Raw genomic sequence first — 18,273 nt, 5'->3', positions numbered from 1 at the left:
GCACACACTCTCCCACATGCTGGCTGAAGAAGAAAACTGCTCCTCTACCTGGGTCCAGGCTGGACATTTTCCCTTGCAGTCCTTTCCAGACCTGGCCCTCAAAGGCCTCCTGGGTAGCCCCTCTATGCTCTTGCCATTCAATGGCTAGAGGCAGCATGAGACAGGCCTCATGGGACAACAGAACCACAAGCCAGCAGAAGCTGAGGTCCCCGAATGGCCACACCAAGAATGGTGCCTGTTTATCTCAGCCCCTCCATGGCTGTTATAAGAGCAAGAGAAAGGACTTCTCTGTGGTTAGCCACCGCAGTTTCAGTGTCTGTTTGCTACGGTGGCCCTGTCAACCACAAGTCATACGCCACTGCACATGCACGGGGGTGCTGAGAGGAAGGCAAGGCTGCTGCAGGGAGACTAGAAACACACACCGACATCTCAAACAGGCGGCAGCCACTGGCAGTCACTAGCTCACGAGCTAGGCCCGTCCTCTGAGACCATCTCAGGGTGGCCTCAAAGGCTAGTCTGCTGACTGCTGACCAGACCATCCTCACTCCCACCCACCCCAGCTGACTGGATGAGATGGACACCTGAATCAACAGGGCCCATCATATGGCTTTTCTCAGGAGTGGATTAACTGGGACTCAGCTGGTCCAGTTGGCTTTAAATGAGAGTGTGGCCTATGGGTGCTCCTATGCACTGTCTGGAAAGAGAGAGGAAAGGAAGGAGAAGAGGCAGGCGGAGGGGGGAGCCTCAGGGAGAACTAGGGCAGGGGGAGAAGGAAGAAGCAATGGTGCCTGTGTTGCCGGCAGTGTTTCAGTTCTCGGGGCTGGCTCTTCAAGGTCTCAGGGGTGAAGCTCCTACCTTGGGTTCCTCACGAGGCACCATTACCTGGCAAGTATATACTTTTATTTTGCTGATGCAGTTTTGAAGTGTTTTTTTTTCCCTGTTATTTGCAACTAAAAGAACCTTGGTTGACAGATATTCTTTGAAATAGCAGTTTAACTTCTAGAAATTTGCTCTAAGGTAGTAATTCGTCAAGTGGAGAAAGAGGTATTTGTAAGAAGTTTCAGTGTGGAGTTGTTCAGAACAAGAAAAGTAAAATCCATCTGAATGCCTGTCAATGTGGGAGTGGTTACTTATTCAGTCAGTAAGTATTTATTGAGCTAGCACTTACTGCATGCTAGGAAACATGTTACATGCTAGGATGTATCAGTAAATAAAACACACCAAGCATCTGCCTCACGGAACTTATAGTCTGAGACAGACAACACTCACATGAACACACTTGGATATAATTTCTCATCAGGATAATGAGAAGAGCTGGGGACACTCCAACAATGAGCACAAAGGCCTTGAGAGGGAAGCAGGTTGTGCTGTTTCAAGATCAGGTAAAAAAGGCCTATGGCTGAAGCAAGGGAATGGGGAGATGAGGCTGGAACAGTGGTATCAAGGACTGGAGTGGGTGGAATAGGGTCTGGGAGGCAAAGGGCGCGGGGCAGTTTGGGTGCAGGACAGATTGTTGTATTAAAGAGATAAGGCTGGTCACCAGGTAAGTGCCTGAAGAATCATGATGCTGGGTAAAAAAAGCGGGCTAAACAGGAGCATTTGCCCTGCACTCTCTTCAGTCCACACTCTCTCCTGAGTCCCTCCTGATGGCCTCTGCTCCTGAGCTCACCCTTGCCCACACGTCCGCATGCACCAATAACTGCCTGTCCATCCCCACTTGGCTCTGATTCCCTGGTTCTCTGCCTACAGGCGCTGCACTTGCCTTCCCTTGTGCTCAGTCTGGGTTTAAGGGACACGCGGGTGCAAGCACGCATGTGTATTAAGTCTCTCCTCCCCTTCCACAAGAGAAGGACACGTCTACCTTTCACTATTCCCCTATGCCTGCACAAAAAAGGTGCTCAACAAACCCTTGCTGCCTGAATAAACAAATGGGGGTAACTGGCCAGGCACTGTTCCATTCATTTCTTTTCCTAAAAGAACAGGAACCTAAGGAACGAGAGCCCTGTGTCTAGTGAACTTGACCCCAATAGTGGAATGCTGGGACTCCATGAGAAGCTCACTTCTGCAGGGCTGGGTCCCACATGCCCCACTTCTCAGGACTCACCCGCAAAAATGACTGCTTCTGTCCACAAGCTTTGCATGTCCATTTGAGACTCTTTTTCTCCTACAATAAAATTTCAGAAGTATAGCTTAATTATTTAAAACAGGTGGAACTGGACCAGAAATAATGACTTAAAAAGATGAATGGAAAATAATAAAGAGTCTAAAAAGCAAACCAACACATACATATGAAAATTTAGTATTAATTAGAAAGGTAGTTGCTACTTCTATAGCTTTTCTTCTTCCTAATTACAACCCTTAAATAGAATTCGTGCCTCATATCAAATTTACCGAGTATCATAACTCCTCCAAGTGGTAAAGATACCTCAAGACAAATGCTGGGCATAGAAGCCACAGGGCATAAATATGCAAAGAAGTAAAAAGCTAACCTTTTCAAACAATAAGGCTTCTCTCTCACTTACCAACTTTACATTTCCCTGTATGGCCCCGGAAGATGACTGGTTAGCCAGAGACGGGTAAGATTCCTCAAGGGAGGAACAACCTAAGACAGGCACAGTCGCAGGGGGGTCATCAGGTGAGAAATTGGGGATCAACAGAGGTGAGGCTTAGAACCTCACCCCCCCATTCTGAGAGAAATCTTCTGCATACGTGGATGTTTCATTGCCCTTGTCTAGCTTGGATTAACACATAGTCTACAGGCACACACCTGATCATCTACATTTGCTCTCTTACAACACTAAACTATGTTTTCTACCTTTATCTCGTATCTACCTACCACTCCAGCATTTTATTAAAAATAATAATAATGATAAAGAGAGAAATGTGGTATCCACATATAAATCAAGTATAAAAATCAAATGAGTATTCATATTTGAACTGACTGTTTATAGTTCATAATGCATGAGCAAAACCAAAAGTTTCTGTGATGACTGCCCTTGTACTGTTCACCATGTAACTTATTCACTATGTAAGAATTTGTTCTCCATGTAAGAACTTGTTCGTTATGCTTCAGAAGATTGGAGACTGACGAAAATTAGGCTTGGGGTGGATTAATGATTGTGCATTGAGCAATGACTCCCCTATACAGAATTTTATTGTTGTTAACAACCATTTGATCAATAAATATGAGAGATGCCCTCACAAAAAAAAAAAAGTACACACTTCCAATTGTAAAATAAATAAGTAACCGGGATGTAATGTATAGCATAAGGAATATAGTCAAAATATTGTAACAACTTGGTATGGTGATAGCTGGTACCTAGAATTATCATGTATATAAATGTTGAATCACTGTGTTGTACACCTGAAACTAATGTAATGTAATACTGTGTGTCAACTACCCTTCAATAAAAAATAATTATCTACAAAAAAAAAAAATAAACATGATAGGTGAAAGGTAAAAAAAAATAAATGATTGGTACACAAGTAATCATAGATTTCATTTCTTTTAATACATTTTTAATCCTATTAGGAACACTTACATTAAAAAGTGTTATTAATCAATCATAACATGGCAAAATGTGTAGTTGCCATTTCTGAAAAGCATTCCAAAGCTTACATCTAGGGATGATGAAAAATTCTTATGGAAATTTGTAATAAGTATGCATGTTGAATTAAATAAATTTTTAGAGTAAAAAAAAAAATTAGAAAGGTAGCATTTTAAGAGTGAGAACAGACTCCTTAATAAACGGTGCTGGGAAAACTGTCTACCCAAAATCAGGGTAATCTCTACCACCTATGGTTCACAAAAATAATTCCGTAACATTTAATTTCAATTCTTGATAAATCTGACTAGATGCGTGCTCTCTTAACATGATAAAATGCCTCATCTTCAGCTCTAAAGCTGGGGAGTCACTACCAGAATTCTCATGAAAGCTGAGAATAAGCCAAGGATCCCCAGCATTAGTTACCACTTTTTTTTCTAGATGTCCTAGCCAATGGGATTGCAAAAGGGAAAGTAATATGAGGTCTCAGAATTGGAAAGGAGGAAAAAAATTACAATTTATAGATTTTTTTTAACTTGTAAAACTCAAGAGAATTAAATGAAAAACAAAAACAAGACAATCTAGTATTAATGGCTAGATACAGTTAATATGTCTTCAAAAATTAATACTGCCTTGAGAGGCAGAAAAAGATGGCGGCGTGAAAAATGAGGCAGAAACTTCCTCCCAAAACTGTGTATAACATGCAAATACAGCAAATATAACTAATCCTGAAAGAGGGACCCAAAAGAAGACTGCAACAGACTGCCTATATCTGGGGAAAATCTCACAGAAAAAGGTAAAGTAGCAAAGCCATGATCTGGGGGGACCCAATGCCTCCCCCAACCCTAGCTCACAGGTGGGAGGAAGAGGAATGGAGCAGGGAGGGAGTAGAAGCCCAGGACTGCTAAACACCCACCCTTGGAGATCTGCTCTGGGAGAATGAACCTACATTACATGGTGCTCTGGAGATTAGTGGGGCTGCAAAGCAAAGACAGGCAGAATGCTCAGAGAGACTGAGATTCCAGCTGCTTTTGGAGAACAGGTGCCCACAACCAGACCCTCTGGGACAAAAGAAAGGCGGGTACTTTGAAAGACTTCCAAACAGCAAGAGGGGTGCTAAAGGGGCAAGGATTACACAGAGCTTGCTGCTCAGGAGAAAGGACAGGTGGACAAAAGCGTCCCAGCACACTCATCCCAGCAGGTTAGGAACTTTCAGGGACTTCAGGCACTCCATGCCCCTGGATGGCAATGCAGTGCTGAGATCCCACCATACGATATGCAGCCTGCCACTCCTTCCTCATGGCCAGGACTGGGCCACACACCTGCTACCCCTGCCATCACACCAGGCTAGCTGGAGGGTGGCTCTACCTATGGCAGCGACAGGGGCATAGCACAGAGGATCCCCTGTGCACTTGGCCCACTGCTCCTGGTAGTAGAGGCAGGCACTGCAGCCAGGAAGCAGGAAAGAACTCTTTCTTCCCAGCAGGCGCCAGCGCTGCTCACCTGTGACCCATGCCATCACTCCAGGGCCTGGGCAGCCCTAGAGAGTAGAGCTTCTGGGCACTAGAGGGTGCCATCTACACAAAGTTATTATTCCATAGTAATCATTAGAAGTATGAAATAGCAAAAGAATCTTGTACAACCCCAAATCCCTCAAACACCAGAAAGAGGGATAAGTGAACCTGAAATCACCAATCTTCTTGATAAAGATTTCAGAATAAAAATCATAAATGTGCTCATAGAGCTACAGAAATATATTCAAGTTCTCAGGGAGGACTTGAAGAAAAAGAAACTGTAAAATACAGTAGCTGAAATGAAACAAAATGGAGGGATTTAAAAGCAGATTAGATGAGGTAGAGGAGAAGTAAATGAAATAGAAATCAGAGAACAGGAATACAAATAAGCTGAGGCACAGAGAGAAAAAAGGATCTCCAGAAATGAAAGAATAATAGGAGAACTGTGTGACCAATCCAAATGGAACAATATGCACATTATAGGGGTACCAGAAGAAAAAGAAGAGAGAAAAAGGAATAGAAAGTCTCTTTGAGGAAATAATTGCTGAAAACTTCCCCACTCTGGGGAAGGAAATAGTCTCTCAGGCCATGGAAGTGCAAAGATCTCCCAACACAAGGAACCCTAGGAAGACAACACCAAGACATATAATAATTAAAATGGTAAAGATCAAGGACAATGTCAGAGTATTAAAAACAGCCAGAGAGAGAAAAAAGATCACATACAAAGGAAAACCCATCTGGTTATCATCAGATTTCTCAGCAGAAACCTTACAGGTCAGAAGGGAGTGGCATGATATATTTAATGCAATGAAACAAAAGGGCCTCCAACCGAGAATACTCTACCTGGCAATATTATCCTTTAAATTTGAAGCAGGGCTTAAACACTTTCCAGATAAGGAAAAGTTGAGGGAATTTACCTCCCACAAACCATCCCTACAGTGTATTTTTATTTATTTGTTTGTTTGTTTGTTTTTTAAAGACAGAAAAATAGATTTATTGGTTGCTTATGGGTAGGGATAAATAGCAAAGGGTATATATTTTCTTTTGGAGGTGATGAAAATGTCCTCAAATTGGTGGTGCTTGTACATATCTGTGAATATACTAAAAAAACCACTGAATTGTATACTTAAAAGGGTGAATTGTGTGGTATTTGAAATATGTTCAGAAATATACTGAAAGAGCAAACCTCCTCATGAACATTAAGAGAACTAAAATGCTGATTAAAAATAGCATATAAATATGTAGGAAAGTAGAAGTCAAAATCAAAGCATTTTATGGGCTTTGTATTGGTTCACAGAGGGTCCAGATATTGGTCACTATTACATCTGTTATGCTAAAACTTCAAAGGTAACCTTTTTTTTTTTTTACTTATTTTTATGAAGGTATGATTGATACACACTCTTGTGAAGGTTTCACATGAAAAACAATGTGGTTACTACATTTACCCATATTATCAAGTCCCCACCCATACCCTAATGCAGTCCCCTACAGTGTATTTTAAAGGGACTGCTATAGATGGAAGTACTTCTAAGGCTAAATAACTGTCACCAGAGAAAATAAAACCATAGTAAAGGAAGTAGACCAATTAATTACTAAGCAAATGCAAAATTAAATCAACTACCCACAAAGTCGGTCAAGGGATACACAAAGAGTACCGGATATGACACCTAATATATAAAGAGTGGGGGAGGAAGAAAAAGGTAGAAAAAACCCCTTCAGATTGTGTTTGAAATAGCATAATAAGTGAGTTAAGTTAGACTGTTAGATAGTAAAGAAGATGCCCTAGAACTTTCAATAACCAAGGATCTAAGCCCTGCGATGGCAATAAGTACCTATCTATCAATAATCACCCTAAATGTAATTGAACTGAATGCACCAATCAAAAGATACAGAGTTATAGAATGGATAAAATAACAAGACCCATCTATATGCTGCCTACAGGAGACTCACTTAAAACCCAAAGACTAAAAGTGAAGGTATAGAAAAAGATATTTCATGCAACTAATAGGGAGAAAAAAATGGGAGTTGCAGTACTTACATCGGACAAAATAGACTTTAAAACAAATAAAGTAACAAGAGACAAAGAAGGACATTACATAATAATAAAGGGGTCAGTCGAACAAGAGGATGTAACCATTACAAATATCTATGCACCCAACATAGGAGCAATACATATGTGAAACAAATGCTAATAGAATTAAAGGGGTAAATAGAATGCAATACATTCATTTTAGGATACTACAACACACCACTCACACTGAAAGAAATCAACCAGACAGAAAATAAGTAAGGAGACAGAGGCACTAAACAACACATTAGAACAGATGGACCTAACAGACATCTACAGAACTCTCCACCCAAAAGCAGCAGGATACACATTCTTCTCAAGTGCACACAGAACATTTTTAAGAATAGATGACGTACTAGGCCACAAAAAGAGCCTCAGTAAATTCAGAGGGATTGAAATTATACCAACTAGAATTCCCAGATCACAAAGGTATGAAACCAGAAATAAATTATGCAAAGAAAACAAAAAAGCCCACAAACAAATGGAGGCTTAACAACAGGCTCCTAAATAATCAGTGGACCAATGACCAACTAAAAACAGAGATCAGGCAATAAATGGAGGCGAATGAAAACAATAACTTAACAACCACAAAAATCTGTGAGATGCAATGAAGGCCATGCTCAGAGGGAAGTATATTGCAATATAGGCTTAGCTCAAGAAAAAAGAACAATCCCAAATGAACACTCTAAACTCATAATTAACAAAACTAAGAAAAGAACAACAAATGAGGCCCAAAGTCAGTAGAAGGAGGGACAATAATGATCAGAGCAGAAATAAATAAAATCTAGAAGAATAAAACAATAGAATCAATGAAAGCAAGAGCTGATTCTGTGAGAAAATTAACAATACAGATAAACCCCTAGCCAGACTTATCAAGAAAAAAAGAGAGTCTACACATATAAACAGAATCAGAAATGAGAAAGGAAAAATCACTATGGACCCCAATGGAAATATAAAGAATTTTTAGAGAATACTATGAAAAATTATATGCTAACAAATTGGATAACCTGGAAGAAATGGACAACTTTCTAGAAAAATACAATCTTCCAAGACTGACTGAGAAAGAAACAGAAAATCTGAACAGACCAATTACCAACAACGAAATTGAACTGGTAATCAAACAACTACCTAAGAAAAAAAGTCCTGGCTTCACCACTGAATTTTATCAAACGTTTAGAGAAAACCTAATACCCATCCTCCTTAAAGTTTTCCAAAAAGTAGAAGAGGAGGGAATACTTCAAAACTCATTCTGTAAGGCCAGCATCCTCAAATACCAAAACCAGATGAAGACACAACAAAAAAAGGAAATTATAGGCTAATATCCCTGATATAAATAGATACAAAAATCCTCAACAAAATATTAGCAAACTGAATTCAAAAATACATCAAAAAGATCATTCATCATGATCAAGTGCGATTTATTCCAGGGATGCAAGGATGGAACACTATTAGAAAATACATCAACATCATATACCACATCAACAACATGGACAAATATCACATGATCAACTCAATAGATGCTGAAGAAGCATTTTACAAAATTCAGCATACACTCATGATAAAAACTCAACAAAATGGGTATAGAGGACAAGTACCTCAACATAATAAAAGCATATCTGACAAACCCACAGCCAACATCACACTTAACAGTGAACAGCTGAAAGTTTTTCCTCTAAGATCGGAAACAAGAGAAGGATGCCCCCTCTCTCCACTTTTATTCGACAGAGTACTGGAGGTGCTAGCCATGGCAATCAGACAACACAGAGAAATAAAATGCATCCAGATTGGCAAGGAAGAAGTTAAATTGTCACTTTGCAGATGACATGACATTGTACATAAAAAACCCTAAAGAATCCACCCCAAAACTACTACAACTAATAACTGAATTCAGCAAAGTTGCAGGATACAAAATTAATACACAGAAATCTGTTCCATTCCTATACACTAACGATGAACTAGCAGAAAATGAAGTCAGGAAAACAATTCCATTTACAATTACATCAAACAGAATAAAATACCTAGGAATAAGCCTAACCAAGGAGGTGAAGAAAACTACAAGACACTCATGAGAGAAATTAAAGAAGACATCAATATATGGAAATACACTCCACGCTCATGGATAGGAAGACTTAATATTGACAAAATGGCCTTTCTGCCTAAAGCAATCTACAGATTCGATGTAATCCTTATCAAAATACCAACAGTATTCTTCAATGAACTAGAACAGATAATTTTAAAATTCATATGGAACCAGGGTGGAGGATTCAAGATGGAGGCATGAGAGGTGAGACAGAGAATTCCTGCCCAAAACACATATAGTGTGAAAATATCGTTAATACAACAAGCCCTAAAACAGCAACAGGAAAGAAGGCTGCACCAGACTGCATACAGACCTCATGAACAGAGCAGACCTCACGAAACAGGGTAATGTATGAAAGCCTTGATCTGGCAGGACCCAAGCCCTTCCCCCACCTCAGCTCACCAGCAGGAGGAAGAGAAATGGAGCAGGGAGGGGGTGGAAGCCTAAGATTGCTGAACACCCAGCCCTGGAGGTCTGCTTTGGAGCACAAACCTACATTATGTGGTGCTCTGGAGGTTGGTAGGGTTGGGGAGCTGGGACAGGTGGAGTGCTTGAGAGGCTGAGATTCTGGCCGTTTTTGGAGGATGGGGATCCACATCCAGCCGCTCTGGGACAAAGGAAAGGCAGGCAGTCTGCAAGGCTTCCTAGAGGGCTGTTGAAGGGGTGGGGTTTGCATGGAGCTTGCCATGCAGGAGAAGGGATAGGTGGACAAGTTTGTCTGGGCGCACTCTGCCCAGCAGGTTGGGAACTTTGAGGAGCTTCAGGCGCTCCATTCCCCTGGCTGCCTACTCAGCTCCCAGGCCCCCCATTGTGACACACAGCCTGCTGCACCTTCCTCCTGGCCTGCTGGCACCTGCTTGCAAACCAGCAGTCACTGCACTAGTGTCAGGCCAGCCAGAGAGAGGCCCAGCCTGCAATGGCTAGAGACGCCAAGCACAGAAGCTTACACCTGTGTGCTTGGCCCACTGGCTCTGATACTGGAGACAGGTACTGCAGCCGGGAATTAGGAAACAGCTCTTTCCTCCCCCTAGGCACCATTGCTGCTCCCCTATGTCCCCCAACCTCACTCTAGGGGCTGAGCAGTTCCAGAGACTAGAGCTTCTAGGCACTAGAGGGTGCCACATAGAAATACGAAACATCAAAGGAACCCGGTTCAGACCAAAATCTCACAAACCCCAGAAAAAGGGCGAAATGAAACTAAACTCACCAATCTTCCTAGAAGAGAGTTTAAAATAAAAATCATAAATATGATCATGGAGGTACAGAAAAATATTCAAGAACTCAGGGACGAATTTAAGATGGAGATTCAATCATTAAGAAATTCCATATCTGAAATGAAACATATAATGGAGGGATTTAAAAGCAGATCAGATGTAGTAGAAGAGATGGTAAATGGAATAGAAATTAGAGAAGAGGAATACAAATCCTGAGGCACACAGAGAAAAAAGAATCTCTAAGAATGAAAGAATATTGAGAGAACTGTGTGATCAATCCAAATGGAACAATATCCACATTATAGGGGTACCAGAAGAAGAAGAGAGAGAAAAGGGGATAGAAAATGTTATTGACGAGGTATTTGCTGAAAAGTTCCCCAATCTGGAGAAGGAGATAGTCTCTCAAGCCTTGGAGGTGCACAGATCTCCCAACACAAGGGACCCAAGGAAGACAACATCAAGACATATAATAATTAAAATGGCAGAGATCAAGGATAAAGGCAGACTTTTAAAGCAGCTAGAGAGAGAAAAAAGATCACATACAAAGGAAAACCCATCAGGCTATCAGATTTCTCAACAAAAACCTTACAGGCCAGAAGGGTGTGGCATGATATATTTAATGCAATGAAGCAGAAGGGCCTCGAATCAAGAATACCCTACCCAGCAAGGCTGTCATTTAAATTTGAAGGTGGGATTAAAAAATTTTCAGATAAGCAAAAGCTGAGAGAATTTACCTCCCACAAACCACCTCTACAGTGCATTTTGGAGGGACTGCTATAAATGGAAGTATTCCTAAGGCTAAATAGATGTCATCAGAGGAAATAAAACCACAGCAACGTAGAACAATTAATTACTAAGCAGATGTAAAATCAAATCAACTACCCGCAAAGTCAATGAAGGCATAGACAAAGAGTACAGAATACGATACCTAACATAAAAAGAATGGAGGAGGAAAAAAAAGAACCTTTAGGTTGTGTTTGTAATAGCATACGAAATTAGTTAAATTAGACTGTTAGATAGTAAGGGAGTTACCCTTGAACCTTTGGTAACCACGAATCCAAAGCCTGCAAAAGCAATAAGTACATACCTATCAATAATCACCCTAAATGTTAATAGTCTGAATACACCAATCAAAAGACACAGAGTCACTGAATGGATAAAAAACAAGACCCATCTATATGCTGCCAACAAGAGACTCACTTCAAACCCAAAAACATAAACAGATGGAAAGTAAAGGGATGGAAAAAGATATTTCATGCAACTAATAGGGAGAAAAAAGCAGGAGTTGCATTACTTGTATCAGACAATTAGACTTCAAAACAAAGAAAGCAACAAGAGACAAAGGACATTACATAATGATAAAGGGGTTAGTTCAACAAGAGGATATAACTATTATAAATATCTATGCACTCAACACAGGATCTCCTACATATGTGAAACAAATTAACAGAATTAAAGGGGGAAATAGAATGCAACACATTCATTTTAGGAGACTTCAACACACCACTCACTCCAAAGATCAACCAGGCAGAAAATAAGTAAAGAGACAGAGGCACTGAACAACATATTAGAACAGATGGACCTAATGGACATCCACAGAATACTTCATCCAAAAGCAACAGGATACACATTCTTCTCAAGTGCACATGGAACATTTTCAAGAATAGATCATATACTAGGCCACAAAAAGAGCCTCAGCAAATTGCAAAAATTTGAAATTGTACCAACCAGCTTCTCAGATTACAAAGGTATGAAACTAGAAATAAATTACACAAAGAAAATGAAAAAGCCCACAAACACATGAAGTCTTAATAGCATGCTCCTAAATAATCAATGGATCAATAACCAACTAAAAACAGAGATCAAGCAATATATGGAGACAAATGACAACAATAATTCAACACCATAAAAAATATGTGGAATGCAGCAAAGGCTGTGTTAAGAGGAAAATATATTGCAATACAGGCCTACCTCAGGAAAGAACAATCCCATATGAACAGTCTAAACTCACAAATAATGAAACAAGAAAAGAAAGAACAAATGAGGCCCAAAGTCAGTAGAAGGAGGGACATAATAAAGATTAGAGTAGAAATAAATAAAATCGAGAAGAATAAAACAATAGAAAGAATCAATGAAAGCAGGAGCTGGTTCTTTGAGAAAATAAACAAAATAGATAAACCTCTAGCCAGACTTATCAAGTAAAAAAGAGAGTCTACACACATAAACAGAATCAGAAATGAGAAAGGAAAAATCACTATGGACACCATGGAAATATAAAGAATTATCAGAGAATACTATGAAAAATTATATGGTAACAAACTGGATAACCTAGAAGAAATGGACAACTTTCTAGAAAAATACAACCTTCCAGGGCTGACCTAGGAAGAAACAGAAAATCTCAATAGACCGACTACAAGCAAGGAAATTGAATTGGTAATCAAACAACTATGTAAGAGCAAAACTCCTGGACCAGATGGTTTCACTGCTGAATTTTATCAAACATTTAGTGAAGACCTAATACCCATCCTCCTTACAGTTTTCCAAAAAGTAGAAGAGAAGGGAATACTCCCAAACTCATTCTACGAGGCCAACATCACTCTAATACCAAAACCAGGCAAAGACACCATAAAAAAAGAAAATTATAGACCAATATCCCTGAGGAACAGAGATGCAAAAATACTCAATAAAATATTAGCAAACCGAATTCAAAAATACATCAAAAAGATCATCCATAATGATCAAGTGGGATTCATCCCAGGGAAGCAAGGATGATAAAACACTGGAAAATCCATCAACATCACACATGACATCAACAAAAAGAAGGACAAAAACCACACGATCTTCTCCACAGATGCTGAAAAAATATTCGACAAAATTCAACATCCAGTTATGATAAAAACTCTCAACAAAATGGGTATAGAGGGCAAGTACCTCAACATAATAAAGGCCATATATGACAAACCCACAGCCAACATTATACTTCACAGCAGGCAAGACAAGGATGCCCACTCTCCTCACTTTTATTCAACATAGTACTGGAGGTCCTAGCCATGGCAATCAGAAAACACAAAGAAATAAAAGGCATCAAGATTGGTAAGGAAGAAGTCAAACTGTCCCTGTTTGCAGATGACATGATATTGTATATAAAAAACCCTAAAGAATCCACCCCAAACCTAAACTACTAGATCTAATATCTGAATTCAGCAAAGTTGCGGGATACAAAATTAATACACAGAAATCTGTTGCATCCCTATACACTAATGATGAACTGGCAGAAAGAGAAATCAGGAAAACAATTCCATTCAAATAGTTCTAAAATTAATATGGAACCACAAAAGACCCCAAAAAGCCAAAGCAATTCTGAGAAGGAAGAATAAAGTGGGGGAAATTATGTTCCCTGACTTCAAGTTCTACTACAAAGCCACAGTAATCAAGACAATTTGGTACTGGCACAAGAACAGACCCACAGACCAATGGAACAGGCTGGATAGCCCAGATATAAACCCAAGCATATACAGTCAATTAATGTATGATAGAGGAGCCATGGATGTACAATGGGGAATGATAGCCTCTTCAACAGCTGGTGTTGGCAAAACTGGACAGCTACATGTAAGAGAATAAAACTGGATTATTGTGTAACCCCATACACAAAATTAAACTCAAAATGGATCAAAGACCTGAATGTAAGTCCTGAAACCATAAAACTTAGGAAAAAAACATAGGCAAAAATTTTTTGGACATAAACATGAGCAACTTCTTCATGAACATATTTCCCCAGGCAAGAGAAACAAAAGCAAAAATGAACAAGTGGGACTATATCAAACTAAAAACCTTCTGTACAGCAAACGACACCATCAGTAGAACAAAAAGACATCCTACGGTATGGGAGAATATATTCATAAATGATATATCCGATAAGGGGTTGATTTCCAAATTATATAAAGAGCTCATGCACCTCAACAAACAAAAAGCAAATAATCCAATTAAAATATGGACAGAGGAGCTGAACAGACACTTCTTCAGAGAAGAAATTCAGATGGCCAACAGGTACATGAAAAGATGCTCCACATCGCTAATCATCAGAGAAATGCAAATTAAAACCACAATGAGCTATTACCTCATACCAGTAAGGATCGCCACCATCCAAAAGGCAAACGACAACAAATGCTGGCAAGGATGTGGAGAAAGTAGAACCCTCCTACAGTGCTGGTGGGAATGTAAACTAGTTCACCCATTGTGGAAAGCAGTATGGAGGTTCCTCAAAAAATGGAAAATAGAAATACTATTTGACCCAGGAATTCCAGTTCTAGGAATTTACCCTAAGAATGCAGCAGCCCAGTTTGAAAAAGAAATATGCACCCCTATGTTTATCGCAGCACTGTTTAATAGCCAGGGAAGCAACCTACGTGTCCATCAGTAGATGAATAAAGAAGATGTGGTACATATAAACAATGGAATATTATTCAGCTATAAGAAGAAAACAAATCCTACCATTTACAACAACACAGATGGAGCTAGAGGGTATTATGCTTAGTGAAATAAGCCCGGAGGAGAAAGACAAGTACCAAATGATTTCCCTTATTTGTGGAGTATTAACAACAAAGCAAAACTGAAGGAACAAAACAGCAGCAGACTCACAGAGTCCAAGAAGGCACTAGCGGTTATTGAAGGTGAGGGGTGGGGGAAGGTGGGTGGGATGGGAGGGAGAAGGGGATTGAGGGCATGATAATTGACACACATGGTGTGTGTGTGTGTCACGCTGAAGACAGTGTAGCACAGAGAAGACAAGTAGTGACTATGTGGCATATTACTACACTGATGGACAGTGACTGCAACGGGGTGTGTGTGGGGGACTTGACAATATGGGTGAATGTATTAACCACAATGTTGCTCATGTGAAACCTTCGTAAGATTGTATATCAATGATACCTTAGTAAAAAAAGAGAATGCAAATTGGCAAATTAGGCTCAGAAGTTACAAGGCATAAATCCACTTAAATCAATACCACTAAAATATATCACTGTTATTTACATATCCCATCTGACAGTTCATAATAGCATTTTTTGCTGATGTGAAGCAATGAAAACGAAATTAACACTACCTTTATAGAAGCCAACATCTGGTTAGAAGCAATAATGCATGAGTCCATTTATAATAGCAACATAGAAAATGTTACCAAGGGGCACCAACGTTGAAGAAATGAAATGAAATAGTATGCTTAACATCACAAAGATGTCTGGGTTAACTCATAAAAATTAATATGATCCTAATACAAAAGTCAGGTTTTCAGGAGTACCCAAAAGGATTCTAAGGAGAACATGCAGCATGTACTATGGATTTTTGCGCATATATCCTACTATTTAGCAATTCTACTTTTTCAGTATGTATCTTTAAACACCATAACATTACTGTTTTCTGTGGGCACATATGCAAGTAAGAAATGCATTTAAAAAAAAAGGCTGGAAGGATGGACACACAGTAACTAGCCAGCTCTGGTGAACTGCTGTGACAGAATGTTTGCAATCAGACAGGCTTGGCTCTGCCATGTATAGGATGGAAAGACTTGACTTCTCTGGATTTCTGTATTCTCATCTCATCTCTATAAAATCAGAATGATACCTAATCCCAAGGTTGCTTAAATGAGATGTGTGAAATTTCCTGGTACACAGTTGACTTAGAGTTAACTGTTAACTCCCTCTTCCTCATTTAGTTTCAACTCACTTTTTATAGTTGAAAATAACGATGAGCTCCTACAGTAATTATATATCTGTAATCATTTTAAAACGGAAAATAATTTCCACTAATTCTCAACTCCTAGAACACAGTCCAAAAATAAAAACACTTTTTGAGCTCCTAAAATAGCCGTTAGTCTCAACAAGCTTACAGGTGCATACTCAGCACCCAACTAACTCTTAAACGTATTTTAAAAGTTTGGTGCTATTCTTTTTCCGGGCACAGACTGGCAGATAACTAGGAGGAAGAGGGGACTACCAGATACCCCAGGCAGCATTCTTAAGTGACATCAAGGGAGACAGAATATGACCCAGGAAAGATCAGGTTTGGCGACATCCCCTCTCTTACATTCTGAAAATCAGAGAAGCAACAGGCTTTAGAAATACTGGTTATCCTGTTTAAATTACTCCAGGTGCCGGCTGTTTACGCTTTGGGGGAACAGGCGTGGAATTCATCACTTTTAAAAACTGTCATCCCCCTTGTGTTTAAATTAAGAAAGGGCCACTTTGGGGGCGAGGCCCTGCACAAAGCAGGCTCTCCTCTACTTAGTTTCTCAACTACCCGCTGAACTTCGCAGAAGTTCCGGCTGTCTCCGCAGAAACCATTACCTTTGGTTTCTACGTATCTTACACCAAGCAAAAATCGATAAAAAGCCCAGAACGACGTTACGGAGAGGCGACATCAGTGAACTACAGTCCCTAAGGAGAGTCACTGTCAGTCGGCCGGGCCCAGGTACACCCGCAATCGCGCGACAGCGCCCACGCCTCGCGGCAGGGCACGGGGAGGAGGCCCGGCACCCCGGCACCGCCACATCCTGCCCCCAGTCCCCGCGTCCAGAGGAAGCGGAGGCCGGTGCCGCCCCACCTGATGCGCCTGAAAGAGGCCGCAGCTACAGCACCGCAAGACCCGACACTGCCGAGGCGGCGCCATGCTGGTCGGCGTCACTGCTGAGCGCGTGCGCGCTGCGCACCTGCCTGCCCGCCCGGCTCCGCCCCCTGTCTCCCGTCCTCGTTCAGGCTCCTCTAAGCCGCAGGACCGCCTCGCGTGCGCGTGCGCACTGGCCTGTTCCGACCCCGCCCCCTGCAGGCGCTCGGGCCCCTCTAGCCCGCCACACTTCCGGGCGGTTGGCCGGCGTCCCTCGGGAGCGCTGGGCTCAGGCCTTCCGCCGCCGGGTCGGGTGTTCTTGGGGTTTTCGCCAGCTAGGTTGCCGACTCGCTGTCTGAGGCGGGTCCGGTACCGCTCTCTTCCTAAGTCCCAGTTTCCGCTTGGTCTCTCTGGGAAGATGGAAGTTGCAAGTGCAGGGCCTCCAGCCGCCGCTCCGGGCCGGCCTTTGCGCACACTGTTCTGCTTCTTAAGGTCCCAGAGAGGGAGCTGGAGGCCGCTTCCCTGCTCCGATCCACGCTGGGGCCCGTGATTGGAACCTGCAGGGCCAAGGGGCAGAGGCGGTCAGTTAACCTTTGAACCAGAGCCCCTAAGGGCAAGGAACTGAGAAGATAGGAAAACAGTTCATCAGTCCCAAGCTTCCTGGAGATAATGACTGGAGGCGGCCTAAAAGGAAATGAATCCCTCCTGGAGCTTACAGGGCCACACTGCAACCCACTGTGGAAGGTGGAGAGGCAGGTTCCACTCTGGGCAAGGCAGAGTATTGCACGCCTGCTGTCCCCACTGCACCGGGACTCTAATGCCAGCTCACCAAAACATTCACAGCACCTGACAACATAGACCATCTTGTTAAAATTACAACACCCAATCCTGCCAAGGATTGTAATAGGATGCTAGTAGGAAAATGAAAGCGCCATTTTGGAACACAATATGGCAATTACCTCTATGCTAAGAAAATAACCTGAATCACATGGATGTATTATTCATGCAGTACTTAGTATTCACTGACATATAACAGGGAAAAAAATGGAGATAAATGTTCTGAAAAATGGTTGCTTATGATAACTGCATGGACTGTGTGGATAAAATTAAAGTCCCTGTGGCCAGGATTCTCACCTGGCGCTGGTTGGTTAGCTCACTATAGGTGTGGGCAATATGTTGCTATTCACTCTATTATATAAAGAGCTCTGCCCAATGGTCTGGGCAACACGGTGGCACGGCTGCAGGAGTGCAGAGC

At 41.3% G+C, this 18,273-nt stretch overlaps 1 protein-coding gene across 7 annotated transcripts in view; it reads right to left on the bottom strand.

Annotated features, from left to right (window-relative positions):
* MRNIP (MRN complex interacting protein) overlaps window positions 1–17,134 on the bottom strand; it is a 28,516-nt gene extending 11,382 nt beyond the window's left edge. For 4 of the 7 annotated variants that reach the window (XM_057490348.1, XM_057490349.1, XM_036892704.2 and 1 more), the window contains exons 1-2: window positions 17,019–17,134; window positions 2,105–2,164 (exon numbers count right to left, since the gene is read on the bottom strand). In XM_057490348.1, coding sequence (XP_057346331.1) covers window positions 2,105–2,164; window positions 17,019–17,084 — 126 coding nt within the window. In that variant the 5' untranslated portion in view covers window positions 17,085–17,134. The remainder of the gene's footprint in view (window positions 1–2,104; window positions 2,165–17,018) is intronic. The other 3 variants (XM_057490350.1, XM_036892705.2, XM_036892706.2) reach the window with 2 other exon arrangements.
* Window positions 17,135–18,273: the final 1,139 nt, after the last annotated feature.

Source organism: Manis pentadactyla, chromosome 13 (assembly GCF_030020395.1).
Source record: "Manis pentadactyla isolate mManPen7 chromosome 13, mManPen7.hap1, whole genome shotgun sequence".
NCBI lineage: Eukaryota > Metazoa > Chordata > Mammalia > Pholidota > Manidae > Manis > Manis pentadactyla.
Note: the sequence above shows the minus strand (reverse complement) of the source record. Positions and strands in the feature narration are given on the sequence as shown.